Source organism: Podarcis filfolensis (assembly GCF_964270895.1).
Source record: "Podarcis filfolensis genome assembly, chromosome: 16".
In the NCBI taxonomy this organism is placed as follows: Eukaryota; Metazoa; Chordata; class Lepidosauria; order Squamata; family Lacertidae; genus Podarcis; species Podarcis filfolensis.
The window spans coordinates 37,784,901-37,808,753 of NC_139620.1; the positions used below are offsets into that span (position 1 = coordinate 37,784,901).

Genomic DNA, 23,853 nt, shown 5'->3' on the forward strand with positions numbered 1-23,853 from the left:
GTTGGTCTACAGTTGGTTTATCACCTCTGGCCATTGGTCATGCTGGCTGGGGCTGATGGAGTCCAACAAGATCTGGAGCAACCTGCTCCCCTCCAGACACTTTGGACTACAACTTCCATCATTCCTGACTGCTAGTCATACTGACTGGGGCTGATGGGAGCTGTAGTCCAAAACATCTAGAGGGCACCAGGTCAGGGGAGGCTGATCTGGAAGGACACAGCTTCCACCAGTTTAGTGAGCTAGATGGACCAGCAATCTGATCTGGCATAAGGCATCTAAGGTCCTATTGTGTTCCTTAAACTTTCATATTTATTTATTGCATTTATGCCTTATCTGTATTCTGTCATAGAACTAAAGGCAATGTACATCAGAGCTTGGAGGTGGTGTCTTCAGCCATTGACCAAGGCCAGATCTGTTGAGCCTCAGGAAAATTTGCTGATTCACATGCCTCCAAGATCCTCCGTATGAAAATAGGAATGTAGGGAGCAACCATTGGTCCATCAACCCTAGTATTGTCTACACCAAGGTGGAGAACCTGTGGCCCGCCAGAGGATCTTGGTCTATAGCTTCCAACATTCCTCACTTTCAGCCCTGAAAACTGAGGCTGATGGGAGTTGTAAACCAATAATATGGGTGGTGTTGGCTACACTGTCTGGAAACATTTCTCCAGAGTTTTAGACAGGCAGTCTTTGCCAGTCCTACCTGGACATGCAGGGCTTTGAACCTGGAACCTTCTGCATTGAAACCTTCTGCTATAACCAGCAAGATCTGGCCCTTCCATTGAACGGGAGACATTTGACCGTCCGGGACCTGAAAGTGATGGTATGCAATCTCACCCTCTAGGAGCTGGAGCTGGTGGAAGATGTTTGGAGAGGGGAAGCCCAAGATCTCCTCACCCAAATCGCCCAGCTTCAGGAAGAGAATAAGCAGCTGATGACCAACCTCTCCCACAAGGACGTCAACTTTTCGGAAGAAGAGTTCCAGAAGCATGAAGGCAAGTGGGGTAGGCAGAGATTCTCGATGACAGCATTGGGTTCATTTGACCTGAAACTCAGTAAGAAACTGTTCGGGAAAGTATAGGAGTTGGCAGCAGTCAGGCAAAAAGTACTGACATAAGTCTGTATGGAGCACGTGACTCCGGTTGTATGACAAGTTCACTGGCTTCCTTTTGGTTTCCTGGACCGGTTCAAAGGCCTGGTTTTGACTTTCACCACCTTTAAACCAGGATGGGGGACATAGGTCATTCCACATGGTACTGGACTCCCATTATCCCTGACCATTGGCTATTCTGGCTGAGGCATATGGGCACCACAACTGAAAATGTGCTTCTTTTTTGCTCACCTGCTGAACCTCAGCTGGCAGAGGATACTGTGCAGAACCTCAGGTGCACAGGAGCGAAGTACATGGGAAAATAATGGCTTTTGTTGCAGTTCCTTGTATATCACCCATAATAACTGTAGTAATTAAATGCACTCAGGCCAGATAGTCAATTAAATGGGAGGGGAAACAAAGGGATTTGAGCTCTTGGCATGTGGGGCTAGTATTGGTCATGCAGACCCACTTAATTATACCAGGGAGGCTTGTAGCCCTCCAGATGTGGTTGGATTCTGACACTCATTCATCCCACCCAGCATGGTCAATAGTCAGGAATTATGGGAGTTTTAATCCAGCAGCATCTGGAGAGCTGCAGGTTCCCCACATCTGGTTTATAGCAATTGCCTTTGTGGACTAGAAATTTGGGTGCTGTTGAGGAGGGAGAATTTTAAAAGAGCCCACTGGATCAGACCAAAGGTCCATTGAGGTTCAACATCCTGCTCCCCACAGTGGCCAATCAAATTCTTAATTCAGAGAAGTCCACAAGCAGGACATGGAAGCAACAGCCCTCCTTTTCCTGATATGCCTCAGCAAGCACTATTCACTATTCACCAACCACAGAGGTTCCATTGCATTGCTGAGAATTGATAGATTTGAGGAGGAGCAGCCCAAGTCCTTTTTTATTAGTTTGTTTACATTTCTCTACCACCTTTCCACCAATTGGTGCTCTTGAAGCCATGAAGGCAAGTGGCACCACCAGCCTTTGTGGCAGCAAATTCTGTAAAGTTACAGCAACAGCCCAGGCGACATTTTTCCACCTTCGCCGCATCAAGCAGTTGGTCCCTTACCTTTCCTGCCTTGACCTGGCCACAGTGATCCATGTGACAGTCACCTCCAGGCTTGACTGCTGTAATTCGCTCTACGTGGGGCTGCCCTTGAAGCTGTCCCAGAAACTCCAGTGGGTGCAGAATGCTGCAGCGAGGCTCCTCACGGGGTCTCTGCCATGGGAGCATATTCACCCAGTGCTTTTCAAGCTGCACTGGCTCCCGGTGGAGTACAGGGTCAGATTTAAGGTGCTGCTTTTGACCTTTCAAGCCCTTCACGGCCTAGGACCCTCGTACCTACGGGACCGCCTCTCCTGGTATGCCCCACGGAGAGCCTCAAGGTCCATAAATAGCAACACCCTAGTGGTCCCGGGCCCTAAGGAAGTCAGATTAGCCTCAACCAGAGCCAGGGCCTTTTCAACTCTGGCTCCAGCCTGGTGGAACGCTCTGCCTCATGAGACCAGGGCCCTGCAGGATCTGATTTCTTTCCGCAGGGCCTGTAAGACAGAGTTGTTCCGCCTGGCCTTTGGCTTGGAGCCAATTTGATTCCCTCCCCCTCTTTCTTTTTTCCTTTCCTTCTCCTGCGATGAGGCTACATTTTAATATTTTAATGTTTCAATATTTTAATGTTGTATTTTAATTTTGTTTTTAAGTTGTAATCATTCAACTTGTTTTTATTATTGCTTGTAAGCCGCTCTGAGCCCGGCCTTGGCTGGGGAGGGCGGGGTATAAATAAAAATTATTATTATTATTAAATCAGGACTGAGGAACTTGAAGCCTAACAACATCCAAAGGGCCACAACTGCCATCTGTCCCTTAATCAGCAGGGCTAATAGTTGGAAGTTGTAGTCCTGCAGCATTACAGGGCTGCACAGTTCCCAGTCCAGCCATAAATTAACTCTGTGTTATGTAAAGTACAGCTTGTTTTTGCTGAGTGCTGTATCTACTGCCAGCCAAATTCACTGGATGAAAATTATTATTATTTTTTAATCATTAATAGCTTTGAAAAATAAAAGTTTCCAGGATGATTCCAACGTTAAATACTAGCAGCCTGATAGCCAGTGTTGCTCAGGAATTTTAAGAAACAACGCCCCCCTCCCCAGTTTTGAAATAAGTTGTTAAAATCAGTGAAGTTTTGAAAGGTTCAGTCTGCCCTCTTGATTCAAAGCAACATCCAATCATATCCAAATATAAATGAAAACTTGCTTCTTGATTTCAGGAACCCTCATGCAAAATTTGGTTATGATAAATTAAGGATGTCTAAACACACAGCAAGAGACAAAACAAATCTCCAAAATATGAAGTAGATGTGTGGGCTGAAACATGAAATGAGGGTGATGGCTCCTGTCTTACCTCCATGACATCCCTTGGTAAACAAATCCCAGACAACCCTGCAGAATCCTGTGCAGCTTGCCCTGGTGGAATTAGTCATGCACCATCAGATCTTTTGCACGGCACCCACAGAACTGAGCTGCCAGCGTCATGTTTCACATAAAACTATTTTTATATGAAAGAATCTTCTTGGGTAGCCGTGGGTGCAGCACCTGCTTTGTCAGGATCTAGGTCAGCAGAGGAGCAGAACAGAACTTCCACAGCGGCCACAGGTTGTCCCCTTACTTTCTCCCCTTCTCTCCTAGAGAACAGCCACTTTGCCCAGGTGGGGTGGAACTCTGGTTAAGAACTTAATTCGTTCCGGAGGTCCATTCTTAACCTGAAACTGTTCTCAACCTGAGGTACCACTTTAGCTAGTGGGGCCTCCTGCTGCTGCTGCGCTGCTTGAGCACGATTTCTGTTCTCATCCTGAAGCAAAGTTCTTACCCCAAAGTACTATTTCTGGGTTAGTGGAGTCTGTAACCTGAAGCGTCTGTAACCTGGGGTACCACTGTACTCCCCTCCCCCGGTGCTGTTGGGTAACAAGTGCAGCTGCATTTGGGGTACAGTGGTGCCCCGCAAAACGAATGCCTCGCTAAACGAAAAACCCGCAAGACGAAAGGGTTTTCCGATTTTTAGCAGCTTCGCAAGACGAATTTCCCTATGGGCTTGCTTCGCAAGACAAAAGCCCATAGGGAAATCTCCGGGGACAGCGGGGAAGCGCAGCGCGCCTTCTCCTCTGTTCCCGGACCTGTCCTGAAGGCTTGCGGTGGGAGGTCCGGGAACAGAGGAGAAGGCACGCAGCGCTTCTCCTCTGTTCCCGGGGCTTGCGGTGGGAGGAGGGTTTTTCCTCCCCACCGCCAACATTCAGAACAGCATGTGTACTGTTTGGGGCACCTCGCCTCACAAGGGGTATTGTTGGGAAAGGGTCAGAAGACAACCCCAAAATGATCGAGGGGATGGAGAGACTCCCTCCGAGGAAAAGTTGCAGCATTTGGGATTTGGAGAAAAGGTGAGCGAGAGGCAGTGTGATAGAAGAGTATTAAACGATGCATGGCATGGAGAAAGTAGACAGAGGGAAGTTTTCCCTCCCTCTCTCAAAACGCAAGAAGTCATGGACTTTCGGTGAAGCTGAATGTTGGAAGATTCAGGACAGAGAAAAGGAAGTCACACAGTGCATAGTTAAACTATGGAACTCCCTCCCACAGGAGACAGTGATGGTTACCAGTGTGGACAGCTCCAAAAGAAATTAGGCAGATTTATGGATGGCAAGGCTATCAATGGCTGCTAGGCTTGATGACAGTGCTGTGCTGCCAAGGTTGGAGGCACAGTGGCGTAGCGTGGGTTGTCAGCACCCGGGGCAAGGCAAGTAATTTGCGCCCCCTAACCCGTGGATTTTAGCACTCGAATGCGAGCGCGCCCCCCAGATGGTGCGGCCGGTGCGGCCGCCCCCCCTGCACCTCCCCACGCTACGCCACTGGGGCTGGGGGCGAGCAAAGGAGCCAAGGACCCCCCCAAAGGCTCAGCAGGAATTTATTAAATTTATTATTTGCGGAGCCCCCGCGGGCCGAGGCAGCCGAAGCCCCCTCCCCTCGGGCGCCTCCCCGCCCCCTCCTCTCCTTGGGCTGTATGTGGAGCCCGCGCTCCGAGGCGCTCCAGATCCGGGCTTGGCGAGCGCCTCTCTTCCTCCCAGCCGGGTCCGGGGGCTTCCAGCCGCGCTCCGTCCTCGCCCCCCCCCCCCCCGCGGCTGAGACTTGCGCTGAGAGCCGGAGCCAGCGGCGCCCCCTTCCGCTGGGAGACCCTCGCCCGCCCACCGGCTTCCTCTCGGAGGGTTTTGGGGAGGGCAGGGCGCGTCGAGGCCCCTCGGAGCTCTCCTCCCTTCCAGTCAGCAGAAGCAGCTGTGGCTGGGCCGAGGGGATGGCGGCGGCGGCGGCGAGGTGCGGAGGCTGCCCGTGCCTGGCCAGGCGTCGGTGGCGGCGTCGGCGCTGGTGCAGCGGCTCCTCCTCCTGCGAGCAGTGAGTGGAGTGCAGCTGCAGCGGCGGCGGGGGGGACGCGCGCGCGCTAGGGCACAAGGCTGGCGGTGGCGTCGGGGAGCCCGGCGGAGGAAGGAACTTGTCCTTTCCCTCTGGACTCGCGCCCCCCCAGATGTTGCGCCCGGTGCGGCCGGCACCCCTGGCACCCCCCACGCTACGCCACTGTGGAGGCAGTAATATTTCTGAACACCAGTTGCTGGGAAACACAGGAGAGGCAGAGGGCTGTTGCACTCAGGTCCTGCTTGGGGGTTCCCATAGGCATCTGGTTGGGCTACGTGAGAACACAATGCTGGACTAGTGGGGCCATTGGCCTGATGAAGCAAACTCTCATAAGAGCACAATGTCCCATCAGTTTTGATCCACTAAGCATGCTAGCTGGGGTTGATGGAGTCATGAACCTTTGTTCTCAATCTTTGAGGCAAGCTGCAAGCGTATCCCCACTTACCTGAGAGTAAGACCCACTGAATTCAATAGGGCATATTTGTAGGTAGCCATGCTGAGAACTGTGTCATTAGTCCATGAAATGTCTCAGAACATTTAAGCTGCAGTCCTTTACATTGTTGTTTATTAAACTATGCCTTGACTCTACATTATGCATAAACCCAGCCCACCAGTTTATGTTTTGTTTGCTGCCAACAAATCACAATCCAACACTATGGTTTGTTGGTGGCTTACAAACCTTGGTTTGCTTTTAAGTATGCTAACCCAATAGCCATGGTTTGTTTGGTGAATGCCCGGGGTGGGTTGGCCAAACTGCAAAGGTACAAAGCAAGGGCATCTGGAAAACAAAGCAAACTTGGAAGGAACAAGCCATGGTTTATTTGATTCTCTTTGGGACAACTCATAGATAAGGATTATGTGTGAACCAGGCTCTACCTACAGTGACTGACAGCAGCTTTCCAGGAAATCAGGCCAGGGGTCTTTCTCAGCCTTGTCTAGGAATGCTGGGGAATGAACCTGGGGACGTCTCCATGCAAATATTGTAAGTAAAGTTAAAGGGACCCCTGACCATTAGGTCCAGTCGTGGCCGACTCTGGGGTTGCGGCGCTCATCTCGTTTTATTGGCCAAGGGAGCCGGCGTACAGCTTCCGGGTCATGAGGCCAGCATGACTAAGCCGCTTCTGGCGAACCAGAGCAGTGCATGGAAACGCCATTTACCTTCCTGCCAGAGCGGTACCTATTTATCTACTTGCACTTTGAATTGCTTTCAAACTGCTAGGTTGGCAGGAGCTGGGACTGAGCAACGGGAGCTCACCCCGTCGTGGGGATTCGAACAGCCAACCTTCTGATTGGCAAGTCCTAGGCTCTGTGGTTTAACCCACAGCGCCATCTGCATCCCTGCAAATGTTGTACTCCACCACTAAAATACGGCTTTTCTCCATCTTAGGCTATTTTAAAAGAACTTGCAACTGATGCCTGAGTTTGCTTATTTCCTCTTTCCTCCCCACCCATTTCCTTTTGTGTCATGTCTTGTTAGATTAGGAAGCCTGAGGGCAGGGAATGTCTTGTTTCTTATTGAGCTGTAAGCTGCCCTGGACATATTTTTTGTATGAAGAGGTGAAAATTCAATCCATCCGTTACCAACCACGATTAGGAAAGGGAGTGAAATGAAAGGCTACCGTTCTGAAGAGTCCACCTCACTCAGCTCAATGGGACTGGCTTCTGAATAAAAATGCATAGAAGCAGGCCACCGAGCTATAAGTGGTCCTACAGCACACCCTTCCTTGGAAACAAATTGTAAGCCTATGGTATTTACTGCTAAACAAATGAGTATAGGATCAGGGGCAGAGCAGCATTGATCACAATGCCATTGTGTACACCTGTGCTGAATCAACATTTAGAATTAATTAGGGTTACATACTAAATAGTATTTATTAGTTGCTTTAAATAAGTGTTTTAAAATGGCTTACAAATAAGTGTGCGTGTGAGAGAGCATGTGAGCAAAGCACAATTTGAAGCAATCAGACCATAAAAGCGATCTCTCCATCCCCTAACTACCACATATAGCCCCAAAAGGGGTGTGTATACACAAAACATACCTACATACACACAATAATAATTATTGCAAGTAAAAAATTAATGCTCAGATGTGTGTGTGGGGGGGGGAAACATTTTAATCTAGTGCCAAGAATAAATGAGTAAATCTGATCAAAGCAAGCAGGTTTCTGATCTTTTCCTAGGCAGCAAAATATGCATCCTTAGCAGAATTTAGCAGGAGCCACACCAGAAGCTTAGCAAGTAATGCAGCTTCCAGAATTGGAGAGGCTGCTTGCCTTGAGGGCTCTGCATTACCACAGGTGCTTTCTGAGCATCCTTTTGATGTGGGGGGTGGAGTCACCTGCTTAGAGAGTCCTTAAGGTCCACCACAGACTTCACACAGTAGTGCTGCAGAGAGCAAGAAACAATCTCAGCGGTGAGGCTTATTTTTCTGTAGAGACATCCCTAGTTTGGGTTCAGGATATGATTTAGCTTGTTGCTTGGAAATTTTAGGAAGGTATTGGGAGTCTGATTGTGTATATGCCCCCCCACCCCCCCGCAACAGAAACCAAAATGGGAATGGAGGAAAGAAATTAAGAAAATCTTGCAATGCAGAGAACTTAAAATAGAGATTGATTCTTAATGCTTAACGCTTAAACTATGCCCTTAGGGTTATTTTTCTAAGCTTTAACACTTTTTAAAAACTAGGTAGTCAGTTTGGAAGGCATCTACAAATCCCTGTAGTCGTTAATATTGGCTGAGAAGCAAACAAGCTTAGTAATGGAAGAGAGGTACTGCCACACATGGGAGCTGCAGGCAGGTGTTGCATTGCGGAGTGCTTCTGTTCAGGGTACCAACAGCTATGATAGTTTCCATGCCATTCCCCCTTAAAAACATGAGAAAAGGCTGCTGGACCAGACCAGTGGCCCATCTGGCCTTATGTCCTGTTCTCACAATGGCCAACCAGATGCTTATGGGAAACTAGCAAGCAGGATTCAGGCCCCAGAGCCTTCTCCCCTCCTGTGGTTTCAAGCAACTGGTATTCAGAAGTCTCGCCGCCTCTATGGAGGCAGAGTAGCCATGGCTAGTAGCCAAGATTTTTAAAGTCAAATTTAAAACTACTTAATTTTACTTAATGGTGGCTACTGAGTCTTTTATACTTTTTATGTGTTTAATATATTGGGATTGCCAATGTTTGATGGTTTTTTTCCCTTATGGTTTTGTTGTCTAAAATATGTAAATAAAGGCTGAATGAATAGTAGGTGTGATGGGACTACAACTCCCATCATCCCTGACCTCCATGCTGCATGAGGCTGATGGGAGTTGTGCCCTCCAGATGATATTGACTACGACATTGGCTCTCCTCCAGATGCTGCTTGGCTACAGCTCACATCATCTCTCACCATTGACCAAACTAGCTGAGGCTGATGAGACTTAGTGTTCGTCAACATCTGGAGGGGCGAAGGTTTCCCATCCCTGCCCTATTGGATGGCCCTAACCTGATGAATTTCTGCCTGTCATGTAGTTGATAAAAAGTGCAGGAGCCCTGCCAGGAAAAAAAATGTTTACCTTAGTTATGTATTTTCAACAGCCAATTATGTTTACTTAACAGGAGCAGTATTGCAATTGGAGCCTCCTATCACTCTTTCTCTCTTTTTTTCCAGGAATGTCTGAAAGGGAAAGGCAAGTGATGAAAAAACTGAAGGAAGTAGTAGATAAACAAAGGGATGAAATCAGAGCAAAGGACCGTGAACTTGGTCTTAAAAATGAGGATGTAGAAGCTGTAAGTCTCTTTCATCCCTTTAGGGATAAATGCCAAAGTACTGCCAAGTAACTTTTTTAAAGGCCCCAATATCTAAATCCATTTATTTTGATATGTAGCAAATTCAGAGAGGCCAGCTTATCCCTGACTATTAGTAGATAATGGTGCTCCTGTGTCCAAAGGGATGGAGAAACTCAGCCCCAGGGGCAGAATGCGGTCCTCCAGGCCTCTTTGTCTGACCCTTGAAGCCCATACATCTTCTCCTCTGACCCAACCCCTTTACCAGCTCTGCACTGCACCCTCCTTGGCTAGAATGCGTCTGCTAATGTTTTTTGCTTTCCTGAACTGAGGACAGGGAGGGATGTGGGAGTACTAAATTAAAGTGAAGCTAAAATTCTCAGTTTCCTGGCAAGAGGAATTGTTACACCACTCTGGAAATTGTAGCTCCGTGAAGGGAATAGGAGTCTCCTAACAAGTCCCAGCACTCTTGACACTTCCCAAGGATTATTTGGGCGAAGCAACAACTGCTTAAAATAAATGATACTACTCTATATTGTATAGTGTAGATGGGGCCATAATTGCAGCGGCTTATCAGCTCCCTCCTTTCTTTTCTCTCACAGCTTCAGCAACAGCAAAACAGGTTAATGAAAATCAACCACGACCTTCGCCACAGAATCACGGTTGTGGAGGCTCAGGGAAAAGCTCTGATTGAGCAGAAAGTAGAGCTGGAGGCCTACCTGCAGACCAAGGAACAAGAGATGGGAGCCCTGAGGGCTGAGCTCGGAAAGCTCCGAGAAAAACTGCAGGGAGAGCCGAGTCAAAATGGAGAAGAAATCCAGGTCAGCCCTGCTTTTGTCTCCATGAAATATATATAATATTATACAGTGTATATATAAACACAAGTATGATGTATTTGCGTGTGTGTTTGTTTCATACCACTTCAATCGTCATGGTTTCCCTAATTGTTGGCATCTGTCTGTCTTGGGAGACAGTGGAGGAGGGTGCCTTTGAGGGTGAAGTTAAACTGTTGGAAGGTGGCAGCTTCTGCTGTGGCTGTAGAAACCAATACAGAAGACAGCTGTTTTGTTGCAGCTGGGGCAGATGAAGGCGTCTGGTTGTGCTGCTGCAGATGTACCACAATGTTTCTTCTCTCCTTCATATAATGCGTAATTAAGCCTGTAATTACCCGGAGTAAATCCCTTTGAACTTGGGGGGGGGGTGGCAGCTCAGCTCTGAGTAGGCAAGTAGGTGTGGCAAACTCACAGTCAAAAGATGTATCCCCCAAAATCATACATGGCATATTTCCTAATGTCTGTTGTTGGGGCTGGGTGGGGGACAGTGGCAAGGGCTATTGTCTGTATGGCCTCCTGGGGGGCTTCCTGGAGGCTTTTTTTTTTGCCACAGTGAGAAGCTGGCAGCTGGGGGGTAGACCTTTTTATCTGATCCTGGAGGGCAGGGGTGGAGAACCTGTGGCTCTCCAGATGTTGTTGGATTGCAGCTCCCATCAGCCCTGAGCAGCATGACCAGTGGTGAGGTATGATGGGATTTGTGGTCCATCAACATCTGGAAAACTGCAGGTTCCCCAGGCCTTTGGCAGGGCTGTAGTCAAAATAGTTTGAATTCTTAACATTTCACTTGAACGGCTAATTGATTTTTATTTTGGAGGGGTGGATGAAATGCAGGAGTGACTCTGGGATCTATTTTAAGATTGTGTCCCATGAGCCAATATCATATCCAATGTTCCCTTCCCCCACCATCATTGCAGTGCAATTTTAGTTTCTTTAATGCATGAGTTCATCTGAAACATTTGAGATGCTATGGAGATTGAGGACTATTGCCTACCTCTCATGTTTATGGCTGAGGCTCAAAAGCTGACAGTGAACTCTTATCTGTGAAGCAGAAGTAAATGCCATGAAGGGCTCCCAGTACTAATTCCTCAATGGATATTCAAATTGTGGGTGCAGAACAAATTTAAGTATTAATGCATAATTCTGTTTGTGTTTTCATGTATGCAAATGTTTCTATTTACTTTCCTAACAAGGAAGTAGGCGATGCAAGGAGTGCAAGCGAAGTTGTCAGCATAACAGTGAGGACTAGGAGCTTGGTATTTTAAAAGAAACAGCCCACACAGATCTTTTTAAAAACAAAACACAAGACTTCTTAAGGTATCATATGTAACACCAAGCACTGGATTCTGTGGTACGTGAAGGATTCCTTGCTTAGACACAGCCTGTCCCCCTACTCCCCCTAATAACTCAGGAGGTTCATTATTTTATACTTGAGGGGAGCTTAGAATGTGAAACTTTTTTTCAAAATAAAGTGGCTTTGCAGAAAAAATGACTTTGGAAGGAAATATTACATTGCTAACAGAGCTGGAGTGGTTGCTTACATGATTCTTTGACTAAAACCATACAGTGTACAGCAAAACTTTCCAAACTTTTCATGTTGGTGACACACTTTTTAGACATGCATCATTTTGAGACACAGTAATTCAGTTTTACTAGCTAAACTAACCCCTTAGAAGAGCATTCACATGACACACCTACACACTGCAGCCGACACCCTAATGTATCTTAACACATGCATAGATTGCCCCCAGTTCTTCAGCATTTCAGGCAGGGCTCTCTGCAAGTCATACCTGGATCTCTTGGGGGTTGAAGCTAGGAGCTTTTGCATGCAGATCAGATGCTTGAACTGCTGAGCTGTGCCTCTTTCCTGCAAATTAACAACAACAAAAAAAACTAGCATTAATACAAACTCTCTGTACAGCTTGAGGGTTGCCAGCTTTACAAGTGGGCCTGAACTGTTTGTACTGTTTGTATTTATTTCAGCAGTTAAGAGAAGAGTTGCTAAATAAATGCCCTCTCTCAGACACTACTGTACTGCACTCCAGAGCCTGGTGCCTCAGGCAGTTGGCGTCTGGGTTGTCTGCTTCTAAATCTGGCTCTGTATATAGCTTTTAAAATAAAATACTTTACACTGTGCGCCAAGGAAGAAGAAAGAAATGTGAGATTTGTTTCCCAAAACAGAATGTGAACATGCATCTGATGAAAAAATTGGGGCTTGACTTTTGCTCTGAGTCCCCAAAGTCCATGATCGGTCAGAGAAGAATGGATGGTGGCAGAATCCAGGGGAAAGCAAGGCAGACATTTATTTTTCTGTTGCAACAGAGTTTCCTCCCCTCCTTCCAAGGAGGGAGAGACCCTGGACAAAAGTGTGCAGGAACCTTTAAAGACTTTTGACATTGCCCAACCCCCTTAGCCAAAGTCCACCCCAAAATCATCATACATACATCATAGGAGGCGGTCTACAGTAGAAATCCTGTCTGTCCGGATACCTGATAATAGTCGCTGATTGCATTGCCTGGCCAGCCTGGCCATTCTTTTGTGATGGTTTAATACTTTAGTTCCTGAAGAATTTGTAAGCAAAAAGACAACGGGAAAGCTTTCCTCATTTGTTTCCTTTACTTCAGAGCAATATTTGAGGTCATTGGGAGAGTCAAAATTGCTTCAGGATTGCTCTCCTATACTATTTCAGACACATGGTTTATGTTATGTACTGAAGTTCTCACCCTGGGCCAGCTGGGGGATACTGTAGATAGTTCAGGTCCACATTTGCAAATAAGGGATCGAAAGTGACGTTCAGTGATTGGGTAGTTACAGAAAGTTGTTACAGTTACGTGGTACTGGAGCTCTATATAAGCAGGCTGGCTGAACCCTTCGGTTCAGTTCTGTTCTGGCCTGTGAATAAACAAGAGATGTTTGGAGAATCACTGTGTCGTCTGATATGTTCACCCACAACTTAACAGTTTATATATTTAGATATGTGTGCATTTATAAATATTTATTCTATATTTGAGACCTTAGAATTCTTTTAACACAAGGAGATAATTTGAATCTCTTCCAAGATGAGGAGTAGAGTGGACATCCTTTTTTGTTTTCCTTGACAGATTGCAGCTTTTGGTTGCTGGTTTGGTGTTATAGATTGGTTTGTGTGTGCTAGGAATTGTTTAGGTGTATATGTGTTGGCTTTTAGGATTATTGTGAAATGGATATTTTAAATGTCTTGTGACTGCTATTCTGGGCTGGGATAGTTCAGTTGATAAGAGTATAAAACTGTTAATCTCAGATATGTGGGTTCAGGCCCCACGTTGGGCAAAAGGATGCCTGCATTGCAGGGGTTTGAACTATATAACTCTCATGGTCCCTTCCAACACTACAGTTCTATGAAAAGCGGATTATATAGTCTATACTTTCTGGGTACAGTATTTGCTTATCCAGCATATACCATATTTTTCCCTCTATAAGACGCACCAGACCACAAGACGCACCTAGTTTTTGGAGGAGGAAAACAAGAAAGAAAAGATTCTGAATCTCAGAAGCCAGAACAGCAAGAGGGATCGCTGCGCAGTGAAAGCAGCAATTCCTCTTGCTGTTCTGGCTTCTGGGATAGCTGCGCAGCCTGCATTTGCTCCATAAGACGCGCACACATTTCCCCTTACTTTTTAGGAGGGAAAAAGTGAGTCTTAGAGAGCAAAAAATATGGTAGTGTGTACTGCTTTATTTTAAATGCTTGGAGGTTTCTGTTGATTAAGCAATATATAAAAATTGTTAAACAAATATGACATTTATTATGAATGATAAATATTAATAAATGCATCAATAAGTCATAATTAAGAATGTAAATTATTATTATCATCTGACTGGCTTTTTGTTCATTCAGATGGTGGGGAAGATTTGGCTTCAATACCCAGTTTTCCACAGCCAGGCGCCAGGTCTGTTTGTGCACAGACCCTTAGAAGGAATGGTTGCTTTCTTCCGCTGTTCTATAGTCTGTTGGTTTATGGTGATGTTGCCTCTTTTCTCTCCTTAGAGCTGTTCCCAGCTTTCTCTGAGTATAATAGACCCTGGCAGAGAGATGACATTACCACACGCTCTCTACAGCCAGTACCGTCATCATTGGCCGCCTCCTTTTTCAGCCTTGGCTGTTTGTTTTCAAGATTAAACGCTTGCCCTAGGTTACTTATGAAAAAAATATGATGCAGTCGAAGCGACTTGTAAGTAAGACCCAAGCCGTGTATTGATGTAGGATTTTTTGTTTGTTCCTCCCAGGCCGAAGAACCAAACAATGACGAATACATCTCAGAATCTGAGAAGATAGCCATGGATTTGAAGGATCCCAACCGTCCAAGGTTTACTTTGCAAGAGCTGCGAGATGTTTTGCATGAGAGAAATGAACTGAAATCTAAAGTTTTTCTGCTGCAAGAGGAGCTTCTGTATTATAAGAGGTGCGCTGTTGCTTTCAGCTCCTTTCTAGTCTGATTCTATGTGCAAGCAGTTGGACTGAAGCTGGTTTGCTTTTCAGTGGGATCAGTCCTGTTGAGGCTGCAGTCGTCTGCTCAATTCCTCTGTGTTTGTGTGTGTGCTAGCACTGAACTTCAGTTGCAAGCCCACGCTAGTTGGAAATGGAGTGGAGCCAGAATGGGGAGCTCTCTTGGGTGAGGCCACTTGGGGGTAACCTACAGCTCTCCACATGTTGCAGGACTGCAACTCCCCTTGTCCCTGACCATTAGGCATGCTGTCTGCAGCTGATAGGAGTTGGGGTCCAACCACATCTAGAGAACCACAAGTTTCGCATTCTTCAGAGGCCACTAGGTACACTTCTAAATGCACCGCTAGTCAAAAGGGCCAAGAATATTTCAAGTGATTTCCTCCAATTTCTTCTTCTTCTTCTTCTTCTTCTTCTTCTTCTTCTTCTTCTTCTTCTTCTTCTCTCTGCTCCTTTTTCTTATGAAAATAAGGAAGAATGTTCAGGCAGTAATCAGTAAACCTACATTATACCAGGTCAGGCTGTTTGTTTCTTTAGCCCAGATGAGTCTACTCAATAGTTTTCCAAACATTTCGTGTTGGTGACACACTTTTTAGACCTGCATCGTTCTGAGTGGGACGCGGGTGGCGCTGTGGGTTAAACCACAGAGCCTAGGACTTGCCAATCAGAAGGTTGGCGGTTCAAATCCCCATGACGGGGTGAGCTCCCGTTGCTCGGTCCCTTCTCCTGCCAACCTAGCAGTTTGAAAGCACATCAAAGTGCAAGTAGATAAATAGGTACCACTCCGGCGGGAAGGTAAACGGCGTTTCCGTGTGCTGCTCTGATTCGCCAGAAGCAGCTTAGTCATGCTGGCCACATGACCCAGAAGCTGTACGCCAGCTCCCTCGGCCAATAAAGCGAGATGAGCGCCACAACCCCAGAGTCGGTCCTTTACCTATTGTTCTGAGACACAGTAATTCAGTTTTACTAGCTAAACTAACCCCTTATAAGAGCGTTCACATGACACTCCTACACACTGCATCCGACACACTAACATGTCGCCAAACAGTATAGAAAGTTCTGGTCTACTCTGACTGGGAGTGGCTCTCTGGTGCAACCTCTGAAAATGTGGTACCCTCCACATGTTTTGGAATAAAGCTTATATCTGCCCCATCCAGCATTCCCACAATTTGGGAATCCCTTCTCTACGCTGTATGGGGCCCCTTTTCCTCACACTTTTTCTCCACCTGTGCCGGAGGTATCTAAGCAGAGACTGGGCATCTGCCTGTCATGGATACGCTTGTGGCACCTGGCAGTGAGCAGGCAGTTGGACAAGAAGACTAAGGCTCCTTTATTTATATACACAATTATATGCACTGACAGAGGTATGCTTTCTCTCTCCTTTCTGTGTGTAGAGTGAGTGACTAATTTTTCCTAGGTGTAATGAGAGTATTTGGTATCTAACGTATACATTTCATATCTTTTCCTGTTCTTTTTTTTAAAAGTGATGAGGCTGATGAAGAAATGAGGTCTCCCCAACCCACAGCCATTATTCATTCAAAACCATCCACTCAGCAGGAATCTGGAATCAAACGACTGTAAGTTCCCTCCTCTTCCCAAGGCTGCCTTAAACCAAGCATGGGGGGAAGAAACTTGCTTTCCTGTGCTTCTTGGGGTCCCTGGGCTTTAAAAATTGCTCTAAGGAAGAATGGTGCTCAGTGTCCTTTGAATAATCTCCATAATGCCACAACCCACCTCTTTTTGTTTATCTGTTTGATTCATTTTGACACAGTTTAAATACTGCTGCATGCCTCCCCAATCTCTGAGTACTGCGAGATTCCCAGGGCTTCCAGGTGCTTACTCAGGGTTCGTGTTTCCTTTGGGAATGAGACACAACAGAGACTGTGGTGCCCTGTCTGATGTATGGTTTATTTACACATATATAAGGGTCTTGCTTCCTCTAGAAGTGCAATAGATTCAAGAATAAATCAAAATTGCTCTCAAACTTTGCTCTGACTCTCCAGCTTGCTTCTTCTAGGTCACAGCACTGCCCCTTTAAACTTAGGCTTTGTCCTTCAAACTATCTCTGCATTGAGGGAGTAGCCCCACCCACTTGTCTTATCACACTGAGCCCCCTTTCCTTTGTTCTCTTCATGGCCCATCACCCAGCCGATCACCTTAAGACAGGAAGCCAGTCTGGCTTATGCTTGGTGGGGCCGGGGGGGGGGGAGAAGGGTCTCGCATTCTGCCTACTTCCTCCCCCATACCAAACTCATAGCAAAACATTTCCCCCTGGGGTCAGTAGTAACAAAGTGCTACCTTGGCTATTCCTAGCGTGAAGCTTTCTCTGAATATTTTCCCATGAGACCCAACTACAGATTTTTCTCACTGGTGAGCTACTTTTTAATATGCAGGAATTTGTTTTTTAATGTGTGGTGGGTAGAGCAAGGAAGCATGTGATTTGCCCACCTGCCCAATCACCACATTGGTGTGTGAGCCTCACTTAGGTGGCCCTAAACACTTGTTAGGGGGTTAATCTTGTTTTAAATGTATTCATTGTTAGTGTTTTTAACCATTTTAAATTATTTTATGTGTAAATTGCCTTGAGACTGTGGTTTAGAAGCAAGTAATAAATTACAGATAATAATTAATAATGACCCTTCTGCAGCAAAGTCTGTAACCAAGCCTAAACGTGTACTTGAAACAACTGCATATTGTCACCTGCTTACCTCTTGACTCCCCTTCTACCTGCTTCCTCTTTTTGTTTCCCCTGCATTGAAATTTAGACTATAAACTCCTTAAGGCAAGAGACCTCTCCTCTTGGACTCCGAAAAGTGCTATGTGCACCAACAGTGCTATGTAAATAATAAGCAGCACGCATTTTCTTAATGTGTGCGTCATCACCTACAACGAGGGTCGCCAACCTTCTTGGACCAGGGTGGGGGCACATTTTGAATTTTGAGAGTGCTGGGGCGCCAGTCACAAAATGGTTGCCTTGTGATGGCAGAGCAATAACATGAAATTAGAGAGAGAGCAATCGTGGTGAAGCTTTCCCTGTAATTGTATTTTCATAAAAGGTATGACCTGTTGGATTTCTGCTTGCAAGATTATAGAGAAACAATAAAAGTGTATTAAAGGGGGGGGCAGCAGCTCTTTAGGACCTCAGGGATTCTTATTTCCTCATGTCCAAACAGTGCACTTTCCCGTCACAGTTCCAACTTCACTCATTGGCTAAAAACACTGGCAGCCTTGTTCATTTCACAGAAATTACTCGGAAGGGTGACTTCTTCATACCTTTCTTTCTAGGAGGTCTAGAGATGAACTTAAAAAGAAAGAAAGCCCAGAGTCCAGGGCCCTTGCCTTGGTGTGCCAGTGAAGCTCATGGCAGGCACCAGGTTGGCAACCCCTGCCCTACTGCAAGGGGGGGGAAAGCTGTAGCCCTCCAGAATAGGGTTTGATTCCAACTTTTCTCCTGCCAGCATGGCTAAACAGTCAGGGATAATGGCTGTCCAGCAGCCCCTGGGGGGCCACGGCTTCCTCATTCCTGCCCTGCTGCTCCGCCTGCCAGTAGAAGACAATGCCAGGATGCGCTGGCACCAAATCTGTTGGTACTGTAGTGCAAAAAGAGTGAGTGCCGGGCAGTGCATAGAGTTAGATGCCTGCCAAGCTCTCTTGGAAATCTCTGGACCAGGGTGCGGGCTTCCTGGAAAACACTGGTGCTGCTACCTCAGAAAATGGCAAGCACCAAACTGCAGTAAGCATGTGGTGCTTCACTATGTTCTTAGCATAAATTCCCTTGAAGTTCTGTTTTCTTTTGGTTTTTTTTTCTCCTCTTGAGACTATGGAGAGGGGATTAAGCAGCAATGTGGGTGGGTGGTGGGTGGGTCCAAAGTGACAAACTGCATTTTGAATCTCTATATGAGAGAGAGCTTTGTCCCAAATCTTTAGATGTGCCAAAAAAGAACCCCCTTTTTTTCCACATTAGCACTTGCATCCTAAACCGTATTTCCTCCAAAGTAAGTCCTATTGATTCTCCTAGCATTAAACTTTCAAAAAAAGTGTGCTTAGTTTCCAGTTTTGATTCATTACTCATTTGTATGTGAAAAGTTCCTTTCCTTCAATTAGTGTCAGAGGTTCAGCAGTGGAGAGCACTGGCAAAGAGGTGCTTTGGGGAGGGACGTCCCTCTCCGCTCCCCAAGCTTATGTGAGATGCTAACACAGGATGGTGACTGTGTCGCTGTCATGGACAAAAAAAATTAATGGAGGCAAAAACCCATTAGGAAATTTTTAAGTTGTAAATCTTTGAGCAGGGATTTTTGTTTAGATGGTTGTTGTTTTTTAAGAAGCCAGATCTACCTCGTTTTGTACACTGAGCAAAAAGGGCCCTTTGTTTCAAAGGTTGTGTCACTTGTTTGTTGCTGACATGATGATCAGTGCTGGCTTTAAAAAGAAGACAGACAAAAGCCTCTCTCTCTCTCTCTCTCTCTCTCTCTCTCTCTCTCTCTCTCTGTGTGTGTGTGTGTGTGTGTGTGTGTGTTTAATGACGTGGGGGGAGGCTCGATGCAACCCAGCGAGCCAAGCTGTGTAACTGTAGAAAACCCGTTCAGAATAATAACAACTCTGTGTGTTGTTTTTGATTCTAATAATAGCATCTCCCAGAAGCAGCTCTGTTGGGAATGTCTCGGAGCTGTGTTTAGGTCAGAAGCAAAAAAGTGCTCTGGTGATCTCAGCTGTGTCCTTAATCAACAGCAACAAGTGGCATCTGCAGCAAATGGTTGCAGCGGGATATTGTTCCCCTTCCAGGTCCCAACATGATGTCCCATTCCACTCCAGCAATCAGCCACCATCCATGCATAGAGAACATGCTCAGTCCTCACTGGGCTTTTTCTGTGCCCCCCAGAAGTTTTATTCTCCCACAGATGTTTGTTTGTACTTCTACAAACCTTTGGGTTCCCCCAAACCTGTTGGCATTTCCTGTCTTGTGCATGGATGGTGCCATTTTGGCTACATAAAGACAGGCGCTCAGCAAATGAATTTGCTATTAATGTTAAAGCCAGTGGTATACTTATTGCACTTACATGCCACCTTTTCCCCCTCCAAGGAGCTCAAGGTGACATATACAGTTCTCCCCCTCCTTATTTAACCCCTGAAACAATCCTGTGAGAGGCAGAGACTGTCCCAAGGTCACCCAGGGAGCTTCAGGGCCAAGTGGGGATTTGAACTCTCTCACCCCGACACTCCAGCAGCTACACTGCTGAAATGTTTCGTGCCTGTGAGACACGGTTGCCTAAGAATAGCTAAGCAACTTTTTTAGAAAGACCCCAAAATTGTTGAGCTGCAATTTTTTTCGTTGACTTGCCTAAGATCCAGGACAAAACTCCACATTTTGGATATCCCGCCCCCTGGAAAATCTGGACATATGGCAGCCCCAGGCATAATAGACTTTGCAATGAGTTTCTGCTAGTACAGCGGATTCCTCTTTTGCACAAAACTTAACCATCCGCTAGTGCAAGAGCCCTCAAATACCTTTGGGAACTCACAAGCAGGACATGGTGGAGTTAGTCTTTCCCTGTTTGTGTCTTAAGCTCTAAGGTCACATCCACAGTAAACATGTCAAGCCCTCTTGCACTACTTTAACATTCATGGGCAGGGGTGCCAACTGCCCCACATAATCACATTACACGGTCATGCACACCATTTGAGTGGCAATGCCCATCAACCTGGAGGGAGGGGCTGGACCCTTCCAGTATTTTGTTGGGTGGGCTGAAGTGACCTCAGCCCCTAGGAGTTGGATCCTATGTTCATACTCTCTAACGTTCCTCAGATGAAAATAAGGACATTTCTCACTCCCCCACAACTGGCTCTCTATTGGTTTGATTCAGAAGGACTCTCCTTGAGATCAGAGGCTCTCTGGGGCAATACAGACCCTTCCCCGCCTTGTAAAAACATTGTCCTTTGTGTAAGTCAGCACCCGTGTCTGTCGTTTCCTCTGGCTTCCTTGATTTGCTTCCCCCCTCTCCTGTGCTTGTGTGTACTTGAATACCTTTTAATTTCTTACTTAAGCCTCTTTTCTCTTTTGTGTCTGTGCTTTCCCAACCAGGATGTTTACAGCTATAATGCCTATGGTAGCTGCCGGATTGATCCCTGATGATCCCACATTGCAGCCAATAAGAAGACTTATGTCCCTTGTAGGAACTCTCTTTTTAATTGGTTACTGTGGAGTTTTTGTTCTCCTATTTGTGCATGATGTGTGGCTGTTCCTCACCTTAACCTTGGCTGTATTCTCCTTGGCTGACTGTGGGATCATAAAACTTTTTTTTGAAGATGGCCAATCAGAATGCTCCTCTGCTGCATGATGTAACCGCTTATTTACCAAGCAGTCTGTGCCCCTTTGCACTTTCTTCTAATGCAAGAAGGGGGACCTCTGGCCTCACCAATGTTGCTGGACTCTTAACTCCCACCAGCTCTAGCCAGAATGCCCAATGGCCAGGAATGATGGGAGTTGTAGTCCAGCAATACTTGGCGAGGCACAGGTTACCCATCCCTGGTTTAATAATTGGCTTAATAGACAAGGAATTTTAATTGAGAGTTTTTCAAGCAAATATGTGGACAGTTGGTTGAAAAATTATATATGACACTCAGGTCCTTCCTACCATCTTGCTGGCCCTTTGGCCCCCCAGCCCCCAGTGCTCTACCTGAAATTCCCTTGCTTGTCCGGCTACAACTTATAAGCCTGCTTTGTTCAGCTGGCATTGTGCTGCCTTTGTAGAATTGTCACTTTGTCAACATTCTGATAGTGAGCCATTCCCATTCAGCAGCTAGGATGTGTTTAGGCATCCATGACATGTACTTTGCCAGTGATGGAGCGGGTGTTCAGACAAACAAGAACCTATTGTTGACCTATTAGATAGGAGCATATTAATCACTAATGTTGTTTAATCTTGCTTTTGAAACCTGCCTACTGACAGATCACAGCAATTTTTGTTTTAATTTTAAAATTTAATCGCAACAGGTGAAAATATGATATGCAATATTGATTTAACTGACAAAGCCCCAAATGTTAGGATAGCATAGCCTGTCATCTTACATGTCCGCTTGTAATGAGACTCAAATGGGTATCAAACCTCAAAACAGCAGTGAACAAGCATTGTCAAGTTGGCAACCTAGGTTTACGACCTGGTTGTAATACCCACAGACCATCCCAAATTGGAGTAAAGGATATATTTGCTAACACGGATGCCCAAACACAGGTGCTCACCTTTGTATGTCATGGCTGGAGACCTATCTCAAGTTTGGAGGTGCCAGCATCAACTTTGTAGGTGTTTGGGCTACCAGGACACCTGGGCTGTTCCCTTCTATCCTGCTTCTAAATTCAATGTATATTTTAATTGTGGCCGTCTCAAAGAAGATGGTTGGCTTCTTCCGCTTCTTTTGGACTGTGCTGTGCTAATAGAAGATCATAGTGTAATTCAGGTTATAATCATAAATTCATGTACCTGAGACCCAAGCCCCATTCAACTGAAGGGTCTTGGTTCTGAGTAGATGTCACAGGATTGTGCTGAAATGCTACTAACTGTGAAGTGTACACTGCCCAAATTCTGACTGACTGCTGAATTTGTGCTTTTAAAAATCTGGGTTTTGGACTTGCACCTGTCAAATAGCTACCCCAACTTCTTCCCAGTCTGTATAACAAATTGTTTTTGGAAATGAGGGGATTTGGGCTGGATTTGCACATACAAATAACTGGAACTGTGTATATTGGGAGACCCTTTGCTTAATCTCTGCATTTATCCCCACAATCCATGTTACTAATTGGAAACTGAGACTGACAGAGAAATTGCTTGCCCAAGACTGAATCAAATAAAATTTTAACATAAGGATAATTGCCAACAGCTTTCAGTTGGCTGGAATTAGATCTGTGCTTGTCACAAAAACCTGTTCAAAATCTGGCCTGTTGGAAAGTCCCCTCATTTCTAAGTGGGCAGAATTTGGCTGGAGTGGATGGAAGGGGGCAAGTTACAGTTTCATTGAGTGTTCATAATAGATAATTCAAAAAATGCACAGAAATCCCTTTCCCTTCACACAGACTATGGTAATAATAATTAGAACATTGAAATATTGTTCTCCCTAGTTGTTCACTTTTTTTATTTCCTTCACTTGGTGTAAAAACAGAAAGCAATGTCACTTGAGGTAATTGGTACAAAATCACAAGCCCCCCTCCTGATAGTCTGCTCCATGTGCCCATAATCACATGGCATGCAGGGGGTGGGAGTGGGCCTGTTGGTCCTGCCCCCGCTGCCCCCGTGTTTGCGGGGAGAGCATTTGAGGAAGAGGCCTGGCCCATGAGGCAGAGTGAGGCAGCCGCCTCAGATACAGAATGTGTGGGGTGAGGAGTGGACAGCGCTGGATGTGTCATACGGCCTGCCTTGTGGGGCCCCCCACCCAGCTATCCTGCCCTCGGGTGCAGTGGAAGACTGGTCCACTGCCATTGTCAAAGGACGATTCAGCTGCCAATCTGGTCAGCTTTTATACATGGGAGACAGGTGCCATATTGGCCTTTGCCTCAGGTGGCAAAATACCTTGGACCCGGGACCTGGGGGCACCTGCTCTGTGCACATAAACTGCCCCCTGTGACTTGGAATCCAGCATATTATGATGGCATGGAGAAATACCTAAAGAAGGCTTACACTTTTCCACTAATGGTACTTATGTGGTTTTTGTCCCAGTTGAGAGGCTGTTTCTAAACCTGTCTCCCCCAAAACAAGAGATTTCTCTCCCCTGTTAGAATTTGGCCTGGTTTCTTGCATTGCTTGGCCATGTTTGTTGCATCCCTTAGCACTGAAAGATGTTTTCAAATCCTTCCTCCAAGTTTCAACGCCTTAACCTGTGTGGTGTTCCCACCCTTTTTCTCTCTCCTCTTCTCCACACCCCACTTCTCTTGGAAGGTTTAGTTTCTTTTCCCGTGATAAGAAACGGACGCCAGCGATGCAGAGAAATGCCCCCTTTCAGAGTTCCTTTGGCGAGTGGGCCAACTCTAACAAAGACGATGCATACACCGAACAAGGCCTGGAGGCCCTACAGCACCTGTGACTGGAGCCCAGGGATTGCGGTTGCAATGGTAACAGCACAAGAAAATATGAAGGAACTGTGGCACCTGGATATGGCTCTCCTCCCCATTCCCAACACCTTACCCAGTTGGAAGGAGGGGTTTCTTTTTCCACACAGAATCCCTTGATGATTACTTGGTGACTACACTCCGAAAGCA

At 46.1% G+C, this 23,853-nt stretch overlaps 1 protein-coding gene across 2 annotated transcripts in view; it reads left to right on the forward strand.

Annotated features, from left to right (window-relative positions):
• Positions 1-23,853, forward strand: part of RILPL1 (Rab interacting lysosomal protein like 1) — a 34,941-nt gene that overhangs the window by 5,029 nt on the left and 6,059 nt on the right. Inside the window, exons 2-8 of one of the 2 annotated variants that reach the window (XM_083590406.1) lie at positions 844-994; positions 9,184-9,302; positions 9,902-10,120; positions 14,393-14,568; positions 16,094-16,186; positions 20,689-20,776; positions 23,534-23,853. The exon at positions 23,534-23,853 is cut by the window's right edge and continues 6,059 nt beyond it. In XM_083590406.1, the coding sequence (XP_083446532.1) occupies positions 844-994; positions 9,184-9,302; positions 9,902-10,120; positions 14,393-14,568; positions 16,094-16,186; positions 20,689-20,776; positions 23,534-23,539 (852 nt within the window). In that variant the 3' untranslated portion in view covers positions 23,540-23,853. The remainder of the gene's footprint in view (positions 1-843; positions 995-9,183; positions 9,303-9,901; positions 10,121-14,392; positions 14,569-16,093; positions 16,187-20,688; positions 20,777-23,533) is intronic. The other variant, XM_083590405.1, reaches the window with a different exon arrangement.